The 16,676-nt window shown below is 38.3% G+C and overlaps 1 protein-coding gene across 2 annotated transcripts in view; it reads left to right on the top strand.

The window, feature by feature from the left end:
* Nucleotides 1-16,676, top strand: part of LOC126299198 (uncharacterized) — a 256,140-nt gene that overhangs the window by 174,467 nt on the left and 64,997 nt on the right. The window contains exon 6 of one of the 2 annotated variants that reach the window (XM_049990979.1): nt 924-989. The exons of the other annotated variant lie outside the window; for it this stretch is intronic. Coding sequence (XP_049846936.1) covers nt 924-989 — 66 coding nt within the window. The remainder of the gene's footprint in view (nt 1-923; nt 990-16,676) is intronic. 2 annotated transcript variants of the gene reach the window in all.

Below are 16,676 nucleotides of genomic sequence, written 5' to 3'. Positions count from 1 at the left end.
AGCATTTATTTCTTATACCTAAAGCATATATAAATGAGTGTCAGTATGTGAAGCATACCCCTTTTCCTCCCTCCTTGACACACACAAAAAGCGGTTTGGTACATTTTTATTCAGAAGGTAGTAATAAAACAGTATATAAAGTAGGTATTGTAATTTGAGTAAAGTGCTTACATTTTAAGTAGATGAATGTGTTCTATTCTCAGTGACACTCTGCATTGAGTTTTGTAATATAGTTCCACACTGGTAGCAATTTTTATAACATTTAAATGTGTATTTTGTTCTATAGCACTGCTGATAGTTGAACTGTTTGTATCTACCACCTAAATTTAATAAAAATTTGAGAACTATGGTCATCATTTATTTATTTATTTATGGAACAAAGAAAAGCTAGCAGCGTGAAGATTCAAAGGAAAGAACATGTGTGTTGAAAGTTTTTCATTACAAATGACTATACCTGATTACAACTGTTTTCTTTTAAATGAAAATAGCTATCTTTGGAACCTAACAATTTTTGCATGGGTTCTTTCTAAGACCATCTCCAAGTGAAAGATGCTAGAACCTGAATAAAACTGCAACAAGTATTGTATGGTATTCTTTGCAGCACTACATTTGTAGATATAGTGCAGTGTGAGGCCACATTAGGAGTAATGTTCTTCAAACTGATGCATGCCTTAGAGTGATTCTCAAAACACAACCATTGAAAAAGACAACCATCTCCAAATACATTTTCATATTATTTTTGAATGAATAATAAATGAAATTTTATTACCATCTTATTAGAATTTGTAGTTGTACATACGCTTAACATGAGTATGCACTAATTTGTTATGACACACACTGCATCCTATATTTTTATTACTTAAGTAAATGCATAACTGAGAATGAAAACTATTTTTCTTGTGTTAATTTCTTATGTTTGGCAGTTTGAATGCACGACGCAGCTTGCTACAGATAAACAGTCTTGCCTATCAGCATCAGCTGCAGCTCTTGTAAGTAGCAGTAGTTGCCTGTGTAGGGCTTGGCACTTTATTTTATATAAATCAGCTTTTTCAGTTCTGCAATTAAGAAAATATTAATTTAAGAATTAATTTAGTAATTCAGTAATTGCATAAAATCACATATAAAGTATTTTAATTTATTCTGTGTTCTTATTTTCTCTGTAACAGGTTTTTTTGGTTCAGCTATATTTATGAATAAATAGTAAGTGTCTAAATTGTAATTTAGACTGTTGATATTTTTCTTACGTAATCCAAAAATTGCAGAAGTTTCAAGATGTTGTGACAATTTCTGTATTGAACTACAGTGCTTGACCAAAACGTGAAGCACCCTAATGGGAAGAGTAAACAAAACGAAACTTCATGGGTTGAGATGGTTGTGATTTTATTGCAGTGATTACAAAATTAACTCAAATTTACAAAGAAATTGGTAGTATTAACCCATTCATCAGTACAACATTGCACCCCCTCCCTCTGGTGTGATTGCATGTTCTGATTCAGTTGGGAAGGAGGCATAAAGCTATTGTATCCTCTCCTGAGGCGTGCTGCCCGTAGCTGTTGTAACTGGTCCTTAATACTGATTTTGGGATGGAGTTGACATCCCCCCCATGTTCTGTTGGGAACAGATGTCATGATCTTATCTGTGTACCTAAATATTACATAGACACTTCATTGAGACACTTGTTATGTGTGGATGTGCACTGTCCTGTTGTGAAATGGTGCTATGATACTGTCATAATAGAGGCAACATATGAGGATGCAGGAAGTTCATGGCATAACATTATGCTGTCAGAATTCCCTCAGTCACTACCTAATGGCTCCACACCTTAAGGCACCAGAAGAAACACCTTGTTGCCTCTCCAAAGCATTGGAAGAATGGTACTGATACCCATGTCACCACCATACTCACTGACAGTGGTCATTCATGGTAGTGCTGAATAATGATTCATTGCTGAGCACTTCGCAACACCATTCAACAGTAGTCCATGCTTCCTGGTTATGGGATGAATACAAACATAGCAGTTTGTGCTGTGGTGTTAATGGCAGCCTACACATGGGATGGTAATTCCCAGTCCTGCTGCTACCACTCTCCAACCAGTGGAGCAGGATGACACAGAATATTGCACAGACTTGATTACTAATTCTCAGGTGGCAGGTTACAAATGTGAAGGAGTTACAATGTGCTTGATGCACAATATGACAAATCTCCCCTGAGATGGCCAGATGTGGTCAACAGGAACCATACCACTGAGTATGCCTGCTCTCACATTCACGTGTTGTCCAATATTGGGTCACTGTCACATATGAATGCCCCAGAAATCTGTTAATTGAGTAATTCAACCAGGTGGCCAAATAGAGACCAACAACTAGGCCCCTTTAAAATTCTATCAGATGCTGATAATGCTGTCCCACGAAAGTACACAGCATATCCATGGTAACAGTGATCACTGAATATTAGATGTTGTTCATGTCTCCCTACCAGGCTTGATGACACTACTAAACACAAACAACACCAATGCTCTCTGGTGGCTGTTCTACTTGTCACAGAGAATTGCAACTCTAATTGTTTATGTACGCAATGATGGTGTGTATGTGTATGAAGTTAAACTGACATCTGACCATATGTTCTGGGTGCTTTACATTTTTTGTCAGGCTATGTATATTTGCTAGATGATATTTTTCTACTGTCATAAACTATAGTACACTCCAATGTGTCTTCATAATTTCCTATAACCACATCATTGAAACTGTATTAAACTATCTGTTACTTCAACTATTCAACTAGATTTATTGGAATGTAGCAAGCTTACCCCAAGAATGAAAATTCAGAAAGAAAGAAGAGTGAACTTCATTCATTGTGTAAGTTTAGGATTTTAGTTATTTGCAGTGGTGGTAATTTCTGTGTAGGTTCAGAGAATAACATGCTATTAATGAGCCTCTCCCAGATTTTATATAACATGTCTTGATTAACTAAACTGGAATCCATTGGATACTAATTGGAAGTCAGATGTCACAGGTTTATGCTCTGCCATGGTTATGCCTAAATGACTCTTCTGGTAGTGCACCAATGATGAGTATGTTATAGTTGAACTCTAGATCTGCAATGAGTTACAGATTCTATATCTGACTGTTGTCCTTCTTTAGATTTGGAAGTGTTTTGATGTTGTAAGTGTTACATTTCTCCATAGTATCTTGATTTTTTGGGTAGGATTAGTCAATGATTTTACACTGCATTCTCTGTGTGTGTATTCTGCTAATATTCTTTGTAAATTACTTTTTATCCTACAGCACATTAGAATTTCTTTCTATTCAAGAATGAAGAACGGGAAGATTGACAGCTTATATGCCTTTGATTGTGCTGTAATTTTATCCTTGCTGATCCTCTCGGAGTGTTGGAGTGTTGTGTAGTGGATTAAAGGAGAAATTGAGCTCTTCTTTTGAGTGTATACTGCTCCATTCATTCAGAATTTCATAGAAATACTGTGGATTAAACAGACTTTTGATAATACTTGATGTCTCTTTTTAAGTATCCAGTATTCTATTTTAATATCATACTTAAAAAAGATTGCTAAACTACTACATACAACACTCAAACATATCTCTCCAACATAATATAATATAAATGGCAATAGTTGTAGGTGAATGTCAGGATCTTTTATATCGTTTATTACTCCACCCAGCACGGTCAGGAAACCTTTGAAAGGATTCCTATTGGCATATCTGCATGTGGTTAATATCACATCTGGAAATTTCTTTTTTTCTGCACCACAGTCTCAGGTGGTAACAAGGATTTCCCTCATTTGTGAAGAATGTCTGCACATCTTATACTGCCCATTTGAATGCAATTCAGTATAGCCTAAATTGTCCAAGGCTGCTCAAATCCAGGGAGTTTCTTGTGGATGCAGGACAGTTTTAAGTATTGTGGAGAACAGTTTTGTTTTCAGCAGCATTTCCACTCATTGACAGTAATGAATTCATCTTCAGCAAGTATCTTGGCTGTGATAAGAGTGAGATGCCTTGATCTTAATCTTTTTCACTCCACAAAGAATAACTCATTCAATATTGATAGGTCGGGGTTATCAACAATCTTGTGACATTCACATAGTAGGCACTCATCTATCTGATATCAGGAGGTGAAATGTGAATCAAGATAGGGAACCAATATGTGGGAGTAAATTGTATTGACTAAGATGGGTTTGTTAAGTAGGGTAGGTTAGTGTATTTTTTTTAACGTCTCGTTGACAACGAGGTCATTAGAGACGGAGCACAACCTCGGGTTAGGGAAGGATGGGGAAGGAAATTGGCCGTGCCCTTTGATAGGAACCATCCCAGCATTTGCCTGAAATGATTTAGGGAAATCACGGAAAACCTAAATCAGGATGGCTGGAGACGGGATTGAACCATCGTCCTCCCGAATGCGACTCCAGTGTGCTAACCACTACACCACCAAGCTCGGTCGTTAAGTAGTACATCTATCTTTTTCACATATGGAACACAGTAATCTGCTGTTTGGTTTACCAGTCTGAGCACTGATATTCAAAGATCGCCAACTTGTGTCACAGAGCTTATGAAGAATGTTATTTCTGCTTTTTAGCTTCACAGATGTTTTCAGCAAGTGCTCCTTGAATTCTGAATGCATGTTATGACAAAGTTTGTGCCAGTTTGTGGGATAAATGGAAACAAGTTGAGAACTAGAAACACTCACATAATCTCACTGATCTCCTGACTAAACTGAATTTTTCTTGAGACATGGATTGACATGGTTCTTTTGAGGACTCTCCAGCAATAAACTGTGATAAATACATTTGATTTCACAGTGTATGATTGAGTTCACATGTGAATCATTAATCATACAAAGGAAACTGGCATGGTGGTTAAGAGACAGGGTTTATGTTCAGGAGTGGCGGGATTCAAATTTGGATTTTGCCATCCTGATTTAAGATTTTGGATGTTTCTACAAATCCCTTCAAGCAGTTATTTAGATGGCTCCTTAAATATGAGTATTGATCACTCCCATTTTATTATGTCTGTAATGATGTTGATAGTGGTAGGACATTCAGATCAAATGGGCCTTTCTTCCATTAACAATATCCTCAAAGGCTACTATGGTTTCACATTTCATTAGATTAGATTAGATTTACTTTCATTCCAACTGATCCATAGTGAGGAGGTCCTCCAGGATTTAGAACATGTCAGAAAAACAATAATACATGCCAAATATTTACAACTGAAACAAATAAGCCAATGTACCTTCCACAGGTCCCAAGTGGAATGATCGTATTTTTTTAATGAACACTATATGAAAGAATAAGTTTACAAACACTAATGCACTGAATTTAAAATATTTTTTATTTATTTATAAGGTAATAAACATGCATTAGAACTACTGCAATTCCTATTTACAAGGAATACATTACTGCACTGAAATGGTGCAGAAGTTAGATTGTACAATCTAACTTCTGCACCATTTTGTTGGTTCTACTGGGAAATTCATCAATGGAGTAGAAGGAGTTGGCCACCAATAAATCCTTTAGGCTTCTTTTAAACTGAATTTCATTGGTTGTTAAGCTTTTTATGACTGCTGGCAAGTTATTGAAAATGTGTGTTCGTGAATAATGCACGCCTTTTTGTTCAAGAGTAAGTGCCTTTAAATCGTTGTGAAGATTATTCTTTATTTCCAGTATTGATTCTATGAAATGAGCTGTCGGTTTTGAAAAAGTGATATATTTTTAATGACAAATTTCATTAAGGAAAAAATATCTTGGGCAGCAGTAGTTAGTATCCCTAGTTCCTAAACAGATTTTGCAGGATGTTCTTGAGTTCACACCACATATAACTCTTATTGTACGTTTTTGTGCTCAGAAAACTTTAGCTTGGCTTGATGAATTACCCCCAAAAATAGTCCCATATCACATTATGGAATGAAAGTAAGCATAGTATGCCAGCTTTTTCATTTTTATATCCTCTATGTCTGACACAATTCGCATTGCAAATAGAGATTTGTTAAGATGCTTCAGCAGTTCTGTGGTGTGGTCCTCCCAGTTGAATTTATTATCAAGCTGTAATCCCAAGAATTTAACACTGTCCACTTCTTGTATCTGCTTGTCATCATATGTTAGGCATATACCTGTGGGACACCCCTCACAATTCCTGCACTGCAGGGAGTGTTTTTTTTTCTTAAAAGTTTAGTGACAAAGAATTGACTAGGAACCAGTGATTAATGTCCACAAATATTTTATTAGCTGATCTTTCTAAGACTACACTTGATTTGCTATTTATTGCAATGTTTGTATCATCGGCAAACAAAAAGACTTGACATCTGGTAATGTTACTGATGAAAGGTTATTGATATACACAAGAAAAAGTAAGGGCCCTAAGATGCAACCTTGTGGGACCCTACATGTAATTATTTCCCAGTTGGATGATGCCTGATAGCTTTATCATGTCTCTTTCCTGATAACACCCTTTGTTTCCTGCTAGAGATATAAGATTTGAATCATTTTGCAACATTTCCTGTTACACCATAATATTCTAATTTACTTAAAAGGATATTGTGATTTACACAGTCAGATGCCTTTGACAGATCACAAAACATACCAGTTGCCTGCAATGTTTTGTCTAATGAATTAAGTACTTTTTCACTGTAAGTGTAGATAGCCTTCTTAGTATCAGAACCCCTTAGAAATCGGAACTACGACTTTGACAGTATGTTATTTGTGATAAGATGGTTATAAAGCTGATTGTACATTATCTTCTCTAAAATTTTTGAGAATGCTGTCAAAAGTAAAATTGGATGGAAATTTAATGCTATTTCTTTATCTCCCTTCTTAAACAGTGGTTTAACTACAGCATATTTCAACAATTCAGGAAATATTTCACTGATAAACGACTGGCTACACAGATTCTTTAATTAACTTTGTTGATATTTCATGATACCCACTACATGTTTTTGATTTTAAATATTTTATAATGGACATTATTTCTGTTGGGGTAGTGAGGGTCAGATTCATATTATGGAAGTTACTTGAAATGTCTGGTATGAGGTATTCCATAGCAGCATCTAAAGAACCTGACAACCCAATCTTCTCAGTAACAGTTATAAAATGTTTGTTAAGAAGTTATGCAACGCTATACACATCTGTCACCAATGTATCATTTATTCTTCATGCTATTTGTCCCTCTTCATGTCTGGTTCTACCATTCTCTTCCTTCACTGTGTCCCATTTTGTCTTTATTTTGTTATCTGATATGACTATCTTTTCCTTGTAATATATTTGCTTTTATGTTCATATTACAGTCTTTAATATTTTAAACATCCGTCCAGTGAATGTCTCTGAGGAGTGTCCTAAAATAATTAATTTTTGGCTTGTTGATTACCCTCTTGAGCTCAGATTTAACAGATTTTATATCCTGTTCAGTATTAACATTTAACAGAAGGAACTGCATGTCATGGTGTGAGAGGCTATTGGCTATTGGTATTGTAATATAATTTTGTTCATTGGACTTTTCTACAAAGGTATTATCAATGGCTGTTTGTGAGCAATTGGCTACCCTAGTGGGAAACTTTACAGTGGGAATTACATTGAATGATAGTGTTACTAACTCAAATAAGTTCTTACTAGGAGAGTCTTTAAGGAAATGTACATTGAAATCACCAGCAATCACTATTTCTTTGTTTTTGGTTGTTAAATGGGCCAGTACAGCTTCAAGGTGGCTTACGAAAAGATTAAAGTTACCTGCAGGTGATCAATATACACTTAATATTATGAAGGATTTTTTGTGAAAATCTACTTCTGTTGCACATGCTTCCATATGCTGTTCTAAGCAAAATTTATGAGTGTCTATGTTCTTGAATAGAATTGGGGAGAAGAGGAGTTTGTGGCACAACGTGACAAAAAGAAGGGATCAGTTGGTAGGACATGTTCTGAGGCATCAAGGGATCACTAATTTAGTACTGGAGGGCAGTGTGGAGGGTAAAAATCGTAAAGGGAGACCAAGAGATGAGTACACTAAGCAGATTCAGAAGGATGTAGGCTGCAGTAGGTACTGGGAGATGAAGAAGCTTGCAGAGGATAGAGTAGCATGGAGAGCTGCATCAAACCAGTCTCAGGACTGAAGACCACAACAACAACATGTTCTTAAATTTATAACAGTCCCTGATGAATGCGGCAACTCTTCCTTTCTGCATTTCTGCCCTACAAAAGTGTGATGCTAACCTAAATCCTGTAACACTTAAAAGTTCTATACCAGTGGTCACATGATGTTCAGAGTGGCAGGTTATGTCAGCTGCGTTTGAGGACTCTAATTCATCTATGCAGATAATTAATTCATTAATTTTATTTCTCAGTCCTCGAATATTTTAATGCAATAAAGATAGCTGACATTTCACATTGACTGAGTTAAAATTGGGTAGAGTTGAAATTTCTGCTGATTGTTGAAAATTCTTAACCAATAGCTGTTTATGCTGATGTAATAAGCTGGAATTATGTTTGTTGGTTTCTTTCTTTATTATTAATTTCATGTTCCGTAGATCCAGTTAGTGAGTCAATCACGAGGATATTGAACGTGTCAAACTGTACAGGTTTCAATTTAAACTTACAATAAATACAAGGGCAATTCAATGCCAAATTGTACATAGTCTAAGTAAGACATAACAACTATTTAACAGAAAAAAGTTTCAAATAAAGGTACTTTCTCAAACTAAAGGTTTGTCTCAGCCCTAACCTCACTTAAAATTTGGTTTCTTTCAGTCCTCCCTATCCTGAAAAAAGTGTCTTTTCTAAATATGCACAAATTTCCACACGTATCCATTTTGAGGCCTCTGGCAATATGTGAAACATGTTGATGTCCTGTGAAGTTCTAACTGGATAAAATTAAAGTGATTAGATCACACTTCCTTTTAGATAGCCACATAAGCTGTGAAACGTCTGAGGTATGAGACAACAGTTAATATTCCCTGTCATAAGTTGTTGTTGTTGTTGTGGTCTTCAGTCCTGAGACTGGTTTGATGCAACTCTCCATGCTGCTCTATCCTGTGTATCCTGTGCAAGCTTCTTCATCTCCCAGTACCTACTGCAACCTACATCCTTCTGAATCTGCTTAGTGTATTCATCTCATGGTCTTCCTCTACGATTTTTACCCTCCACGCTGCCTTCCAATACTAAATTGGTGATCCCTTGATGCCTCATAACATGTCCTACCAACCGGTCCCTTCTTCTGGTCAAGTTGTGCCACAAACTTCTCTTCTCCCCAATCCTATTCAATACTTCCTCATTAGTTATGTGATCTACCCATCCAAACCTCAGCATTCTTCTGTAGCACCACATTTCGAAAGCTTCTATTCTCTTCTTGTCCAAACTATTTATCATCCATGTTTCAATTCCATACATGGCTACACTCCATACAAATACTTTCAGAAATGACTTCCTGACACTTAAATTATACCCTCTCTACTTCGACCATCATCAGTTATTTTGCTCCCCAAATGGCAAAACGCCTTTACTACTTTAAGTGTCTCATTTCCTAATTTAATTCCTTCAGCATCACCCGACTTAATTCGACTACATTCCATTATCCTCGTTTTGCTTTTGTTGATGTTCATTTTATATCCTCCTTTCAAGACACTATCCATTCCGTTCAACTGCTCTTCCAAGTCCTTTGCTGTCTCTGACAGAATTACGATGTCATCGGCGAACCTCAAAGTTTTTTATACCTTCTCCATGGATTTTAATACCTACTCCAAAGTTTTCTTTTGTTTCCTTTACTGCTTGCTCAATATACAGATTGAATAACATCAGGGAGAGACAACAACCCTGTCTCACTCCCTTCCCAACCACTGCTTCCCTTTCATGCCCCTCGACTCATATAACTACCATCTGGTTTCTGTACAAATTGTAAATAGCCTTTCGCTCCCTGTATTTTACCCCTGCCACCTTCAGAATTTGAAAGAGAGTATTCCAATCAACATTGTCAAAAGCTTTCTCTAAGTCTACAAATGCTGGAAACGTAGGTTTGCTTTCCTTAATCTTTCTTCTAAGATAAGTCGTAGGGTCAGTATTGCCTCACGTGTTCCAACATTTCTACGGAAGCCAAACTGATGTTCCCCGAGGTCGGCTTCTACCAGTTTTTCCATTCGAGTTAGTATTTTGCAGCTGTGACTTATTAAACTGATAGTTTGGTAATTTTCACATCTGTCAACACCTGCTTTCTTTGGGATTGGAATTATTATATTCTTCTTGAAGTCTGAGGGTATTTCGCCTGTCTCAAACATCTTGCTCACCAGATGGTAGAGTTTTGTTAGGACTGGCTCTCCCGAGGCCGTCAGTAGTTCCAATGGAATGTTGTCTACTCCGGGGGCCTTGTTTCGACTCAGGTCTTTCAGTGCTCTGTCAAACTCTTCACGCAGTATCGTATCTCTCATTTCATCTTCATCTACATCCTCTTCCAATTCCATAATATTGTCCTCAAGTACATCGCCCTTGTATAGACCCTCTATATACTCCTTCCACCTTTCTGCTTTCTCTTCTTTGCTTAGAACTGGGTTTCCATCTGAGCTCTTGATGTTCATACAAGTGGTTCTCTTATCTCCAAAGGTCTCTTTAATTTTCCTGTAGGCAGTATCTATCTTACCCCTAGTGAGATAAGCCTCTACATCCTTACATTTGTCTTCTAGCCATCCCTGCTTAGCCATTTTTCACTTCCTGTCGATCTCATTTTTGAGACGTCTGTATTCCTTTTTGCCTACTTCATTTACTGCATTTTTATATTTTCTCCTTTCATCAATTAAATTTAATATTTCTTCTGTTACCCAAGGATTTCTACTAGCCCTTGTCTTTTTACCTACTTGATCGTCTGCTGCCGTCACTACTTCATCCCTCAGAGCTACCCATTCTTCTTCTACTGTATTTCTTTCCCCCATTCCTGTCAATTGCTCCCTTATGCTCTCCCTGAAACTCTGTACAACCTCTGGTTCTTTTAGTTTATCCATGTCCCATCTCCTTAAATTTCCACCTTTTTGCAGTTTCTTCAGTTTTAATGTACAGGTCATAACCAATAGATTGTGGTCAGAGTCCACATCTTCCCCTGGAAATGTCTTACAATTTAAAACCTGGTTCCTAAATCTCTGTCTTACCATTATATAATCTATCTGATACCTTTTAGTATCTCCAGGCTTCTTCCATGTGTACAGCCTTCTTTTATGATTCTTGAACCAAGTGTTACCTACGATTAAGTTGTGCTCTGTGCAAAATTCTACCAGGCGGCTTCCTCTTTCATTTCTTTGCCCCCGTCCATATTCACTTACTATGTTTCCTTCTCTCCCTTTTCCTACTACCGAATTCCAGTCACCCATGACTATTAAATTTTCATCTCCCTCCACTATCTGAATAATTTCTTTTATTTCATCATACATTTCTTCAATTTCTTCGTCATCTGTAGAGCTAGTTGGCATATAAACTTGTACTAGTGTAGTAGGTGTGGGCTTCGTATCTATCTTTGCCACAATAATGCGTTCACTATGCTGTGTGTAGTAGCTTACCCGCATTCCTATTTTCCTATTCATTACTAAACCTACTCCTGAATTACCCCTATTTGATTTTGTGTTTATAACCCTGTAGTCACCTGACCAGAAGTCTTGTTTCTCCTGCCACCAAACTTCACTAATTCCCACTATATCTAACTTTAACCTATCCATTTCCCTTTTTAAATTTTCTAACCTACCTGCGCGATTAAGGGATCTGACATTCCAAGCTCCGATCCGTAGAATGCCAGTTTTCTTTCTCCTGAGAACGACATCCTCTTGAGTAGTCCCCGCCAGGAGATCCGAATGGGGGACTATTTTACCTCCAGAATATTTTACCCAAAAGGACGCCATCATCATTTAATCATACAGTAAACATGCATGCCCTCGGGAAAGATTATGGCCGTAGTTTCCCCTTGCTTTCAGCCCTTCGCAGTACCAGCACAGCAAGGCCGTTTTGGTTAATGTTACAAGGCCAGATCAGTCAATCATACAGACTGTTGCCCCTGCAACTACTGAAAAGGCTGCTGCCCCTCTTCAGGAACCACACGTTTGTCTGGCCTCTCAACAGATACCCCTCCGTTGTGGTTGCACCTACGGTACGGCTATCTGTATCGCTGAGGCACGCAAGCCTCCCCACCAACGGCAAGGCCCATGTTTCATGGAGGTAGGCTGTCATAAGATAGATTATATAATGGTAAGTCAGAGGTTTAGGAACCAGGTCTTAAATTGTAAGACATTTCCAGGGGCAGATGTGGAATCTCACCACAATCTATTGGTTATGAACTATAGATTAAAACTGAAGAAACTACAAAAAGGTGCTAATTTAAGGAGATGGGACCTGGATAAACTGACTAAACCAGAGGTTGTAGAGAGTTTCAGGGAGAGCATAAGGGAACAATTGACAGGAATGGGGGAAAGAAATACAGTAGAAGAAGAATGGGTAGCTCTGAGGGATGAAGTAGTGAAGGCAGCAGACGATCAAGTAGGTAAAAGGATGAGGGCTAATAGAAATCCTTGGGTAACAGAAGAAATATTGAATTTAATTGATGAAAGGAGAAAATATAAAAATGCAGTAAATGAAGTAGGCAAAAAGGAATACAAATATCTCAAAAATGAGATCGACAGGAAGTGCAAAATGGCTAAGCAGGGATGGCTAGAAGACAAATGTAAGGATGTAGAGGCTTATCTCACCAAGGGTAAGATAGATACTGCCTACAGGAAAATTAAAGAGACATTTGAACAGAAGAGAAGCACTTGTATGAATATCAAGAGCTCAGATGGAAACCCAGTTCTAAGCAAAGAAGTGAAGGCAGAAAGGTGGAAGGAGTATATAGAGGGTTTATACAAGGCCGATGTACTTGAAGACAATATTATGGAGATGGAAGAGGATGTAGATGAAGACGAAATGGGAGATAAGATACTGTGTGAAGAGTTTGTCAGAGCACTGAAAGACCTGAGTCGAAACAAGGCCCCCAGGTAGACAACATTCCATTGGAACTACTGACGGCCTTGGGAGAGCCAGTCCTGACAAAACTCTACCATCTGGTGAGAAAGATGTTTGAAACAGGCGAAATACCCCCAGACTTGAAGAAGAATATAATAATTCCAATCCCAAAGAAAGCAGGTGTTGACAGATGTGAAAATTACCGAACAATCAGTTTAATAAGCCACAGCTGCAAAATACTAACACGAATTCCTTACAGACGAATGGAAAAACTAGTAGAAGCCGACCTTGCGGAAGATCAGTTTGGATTCTGTAGAAATGTTGGAACACGTGAGGCAATACTAACCTTACAACTTATCTTAGAAGAAAGATTAAGAAAAGGCAAACCTACGTTTCTAGCATTTGTAGACTTAGAGAAAGCTTTTGACGATGGTAACTGGAATACTCTCTTTCAAATTCTGAAGGTGGCAGGGGTAAAATACAGGGAGCGAAAGGCTATTTACAATTTGTACAGAAACCAGATGGCAGTTATAAAAGTTGAGGGGCATGAAAGGGAAGCAGTGGGTGGGAAGGGAATGAGACAGGGTTGTAGTCTCTCCCCGATGTTATTCAATCTGTATATTGAGCAAGTAGTAAAGGAAACAAAAGAAAAATTCGGAATAGGTATTAAAATTCATGGAGAAGAAATAAAAACTTTAAGGTTCACCGATGACGTTGTAATTCTGTCAGAGACAGCAAAGGACCTGTGAACATCAACAAAAGCAAAACAAGGATAATGGAATGTAGTCGAATTAAATCAGGTGTTGCTGAGGGAATTAGGTTAGGAAATGAGACACTTAAAGTAGTAAAGGAGTTTTGCTATTTGGGGAGCAAAATAACTGATGATGGTCGAAGTAGAGAGGATATAAAATGTAGACTGGCAATGGAAAGGAATGTGTTTCTGAAGAAGAGAAATTTGTTAACATCGAGTATAAATTTAAGTGTCAGGAAGTCATTTCTGAAAGTATTTATATGGAGTGTAGCCATGTATGGAAGTGAAACATGGACGATAAATAGTTTAGACAACAAGAGAATTGAAGCTTTTGAAATGTGGTGCTACAGAAGAATGCTGAAGATTAGATGGGTAGATCACATAACTTATGAGGAGGTATTGAATAGAATTGGGGAGAAGAGGAGTTTGTGGCACAACTTGACAAAAAGAAGGGACCAGTTGGTAGGACATGTTTTGAGGCATCAAGGGATCACAAATTTAGCATTGGAGGGCAGCGTGGAGGGTAAAAATTGTAGAGGGAGACCAAGAGGTGAATACACTTAGCAGATTCAGAAGGATGTAGGTTGCAGTAGGTACTGGGAGATGAAGAAGCTTGCACAGGATAGATTAGCATTGAGAGCGGCATGAAACACAACAGCAACAACAAACAACATGTAATATGGTTAGTGATAGCCCTATCACATATTCCAGAGTCACACCTGAAATTTCTTCAGGGTCTGTGAAAGAATACTCAGGAATAAAAGCTGTGCAATGTCTGTTGACTTGTCTTCAGTGCAGCTGAAAATTGGGCCAGGTATCTTATGCAAACATACCTTCTGTGTTAAACATTGGTACGGTACTGAATCAAAGTTTCAACATAGTCAAGAATCAGCACATGCAATAAGTCACTCCTGTCCATCTGAACTAATCTTTATTATATAAGAAGGCTATTTCGTCTTCAGTAGTGGTTACCTATGTGTAATTCAGTTACAGACAGATGTGAGTGATATACAATGGTAATTCATAATCTAATTTCTCTGATGCTCAAGGCTGCACAGTCTTTGTTTCACTTTGACAAGCTTTTAATTAATGACAAAAAAACCTCTAATACTATTCTGGTGCTTGATGAATCTCAGTCCATTAGTTCCCACAATATGACACATTCATGTCTTCTACCTCTTATTATTCTGGTGCTCTAGGCTGCTCAGTCTTTTTTCTCTTAATCTTTAACTATAAAAGGTAAGTCATTGTTTAACATTGTTACCAGAAATCTTGAATCTTCTTGAAAGATTTAATTCAGAGTTTTATATGATACTGTAATGAACATTTGGATGTACATAGGCTGTACATTTTTAACATATAATATATTGTGTCCTGCATACTCGTTTACTATGGGGTGCCTAGGGAACCTGCGTTCTTGGATTGCTAGACAACAGTTCAAGCAAATCATATTAATGAAATTTTATCACTGTAAGATAAATGACAATAGTTAACTTTGGGAATTTACAATGGTGTGTCTTAAGCAATAGGCAACAGTCAAATAAGAAGTCTCTTCAGGGCATACAGCTCCTAATACAAGTGAAGCAATACAGTTCATAAGTCGCTGCTGTAGCATTCATAGAATGGCTAGTCTTCAACTGGACTGCAGCCAGGAGGAGTGGTGCTTATGTTCTCTTCACCTAGAGGTTGCTGCTGTCTCGCTGTCATTCTACAGAGGGGTTAGTCAGTGTACTATTGGCTGACATTGTTTTACAGCCCTCTCTGCTCAAACGTTCTTGACCGACGTGCCAGCACTTGACATTACACCGGAAAATTCCTGCCCCAAAGTGATGGACCATTGATAGTGCGCTCGACAATGGCAGGGGAGGCAGGAGTGTGGATGCTGCACTGTACCAGAAGCTTTGACTGCAGGGGACATTAGGCTTCCGGTCGTACCCCGCCATCCGGCCTTCACTCTGGCGGAAACTTCCTCCCGAAAATGATGAGAAGGGTACAAATCCACCTCCTGAGGGTCATAGCAAGATGTCAAAGGTGTCAGCTGCTGTGGATAGGGTGGGTCTAGCTCCATCAGTAGGACAAAAGGAGGTGGAGGTGGTGAAGGCTCCGTCTCCATGAGGTCATCCCGTGGTGCTGTGATGACACCCTCTGGCAGCTGCTGTGGGCGCGCTGTCCTCGTGATCCGTAGATCTGGAGGGATAGATACAGAAGGATCACCATGTACATGACAGTGGCGAATTTGATTGTGATGTCAGTGTTGCAGTCCACCAGGGCCTGAAATGAGATTCATGCATGCTCTCAGTCGACAAAGGGTCTTGCCTCATGCTCACCATTTGCTGCCACTAAAAACCCTATAAAACACAATATTTTGTGGTGTGAAGCAATACTTACAGCCTTCATTTGGTGCTGGATGCTGGGGAGGGTGGAGCAGGTGGAGCAGTGTCTGATGGTGGCAGTTGTGAAGCAATTCTGCCGGCGATGGTCCATCTTGTGGATGTGAATGAAAGGAGGTGAGAAACAGTTGCAATGCTTGATCGCTGGTGTGTGCAGTGCAAAGTTTGGCTATCTGCTGCTTGAAGGTTCCGACAAAACATTTCGCTTCACCATTTGATTGTGGATGGAATGGTGTTCTAGTTAGATGCTGTATGCCATTGCAGTCACAGAATGTTTCAAATTTATGTGACATGATCTGAGTACTGTTGTCCGACACTATGATTTCAGGTAATCCTTTGAGGAAAAAAATAGAGGACAACACCTGAATTGTGCTACGTGAGATTTTCAAGTTCAGTGGCACAGCAAAAGGAAATTTGCTAAACGAGTTAACCACAATCAACCAACGAGTGCTTGAGAAAGGTCCCGCAAAGTTTGTGTGCACACGTTGTGGTGGAGCATATGTGTGACACTGTGATGTCATCTATTCTATTTAGGTGTCCATATCCTGCCAAGTACAGTGTTGATGAACTAACT

Source organism: Schistocerca gregaria, chromosome X, assembly GCF_023897955.1.
Source record: "Schistocerca gregaria isolate iqSchGreg1 chromosome X, iqSchGreg1.2, whole genome shotgun sequence".
Lineage (NCBI taxonomy): Eukaryota > Metazoa > Arthropoda > Insecta > Orthoptera > Acrididae > Schistocerca > Schistocerca gregaria.
Note: the sequence above shows the minus strand (reverse complement) of the source record. Positions and strands in the feature narration are given on the sequence as shown.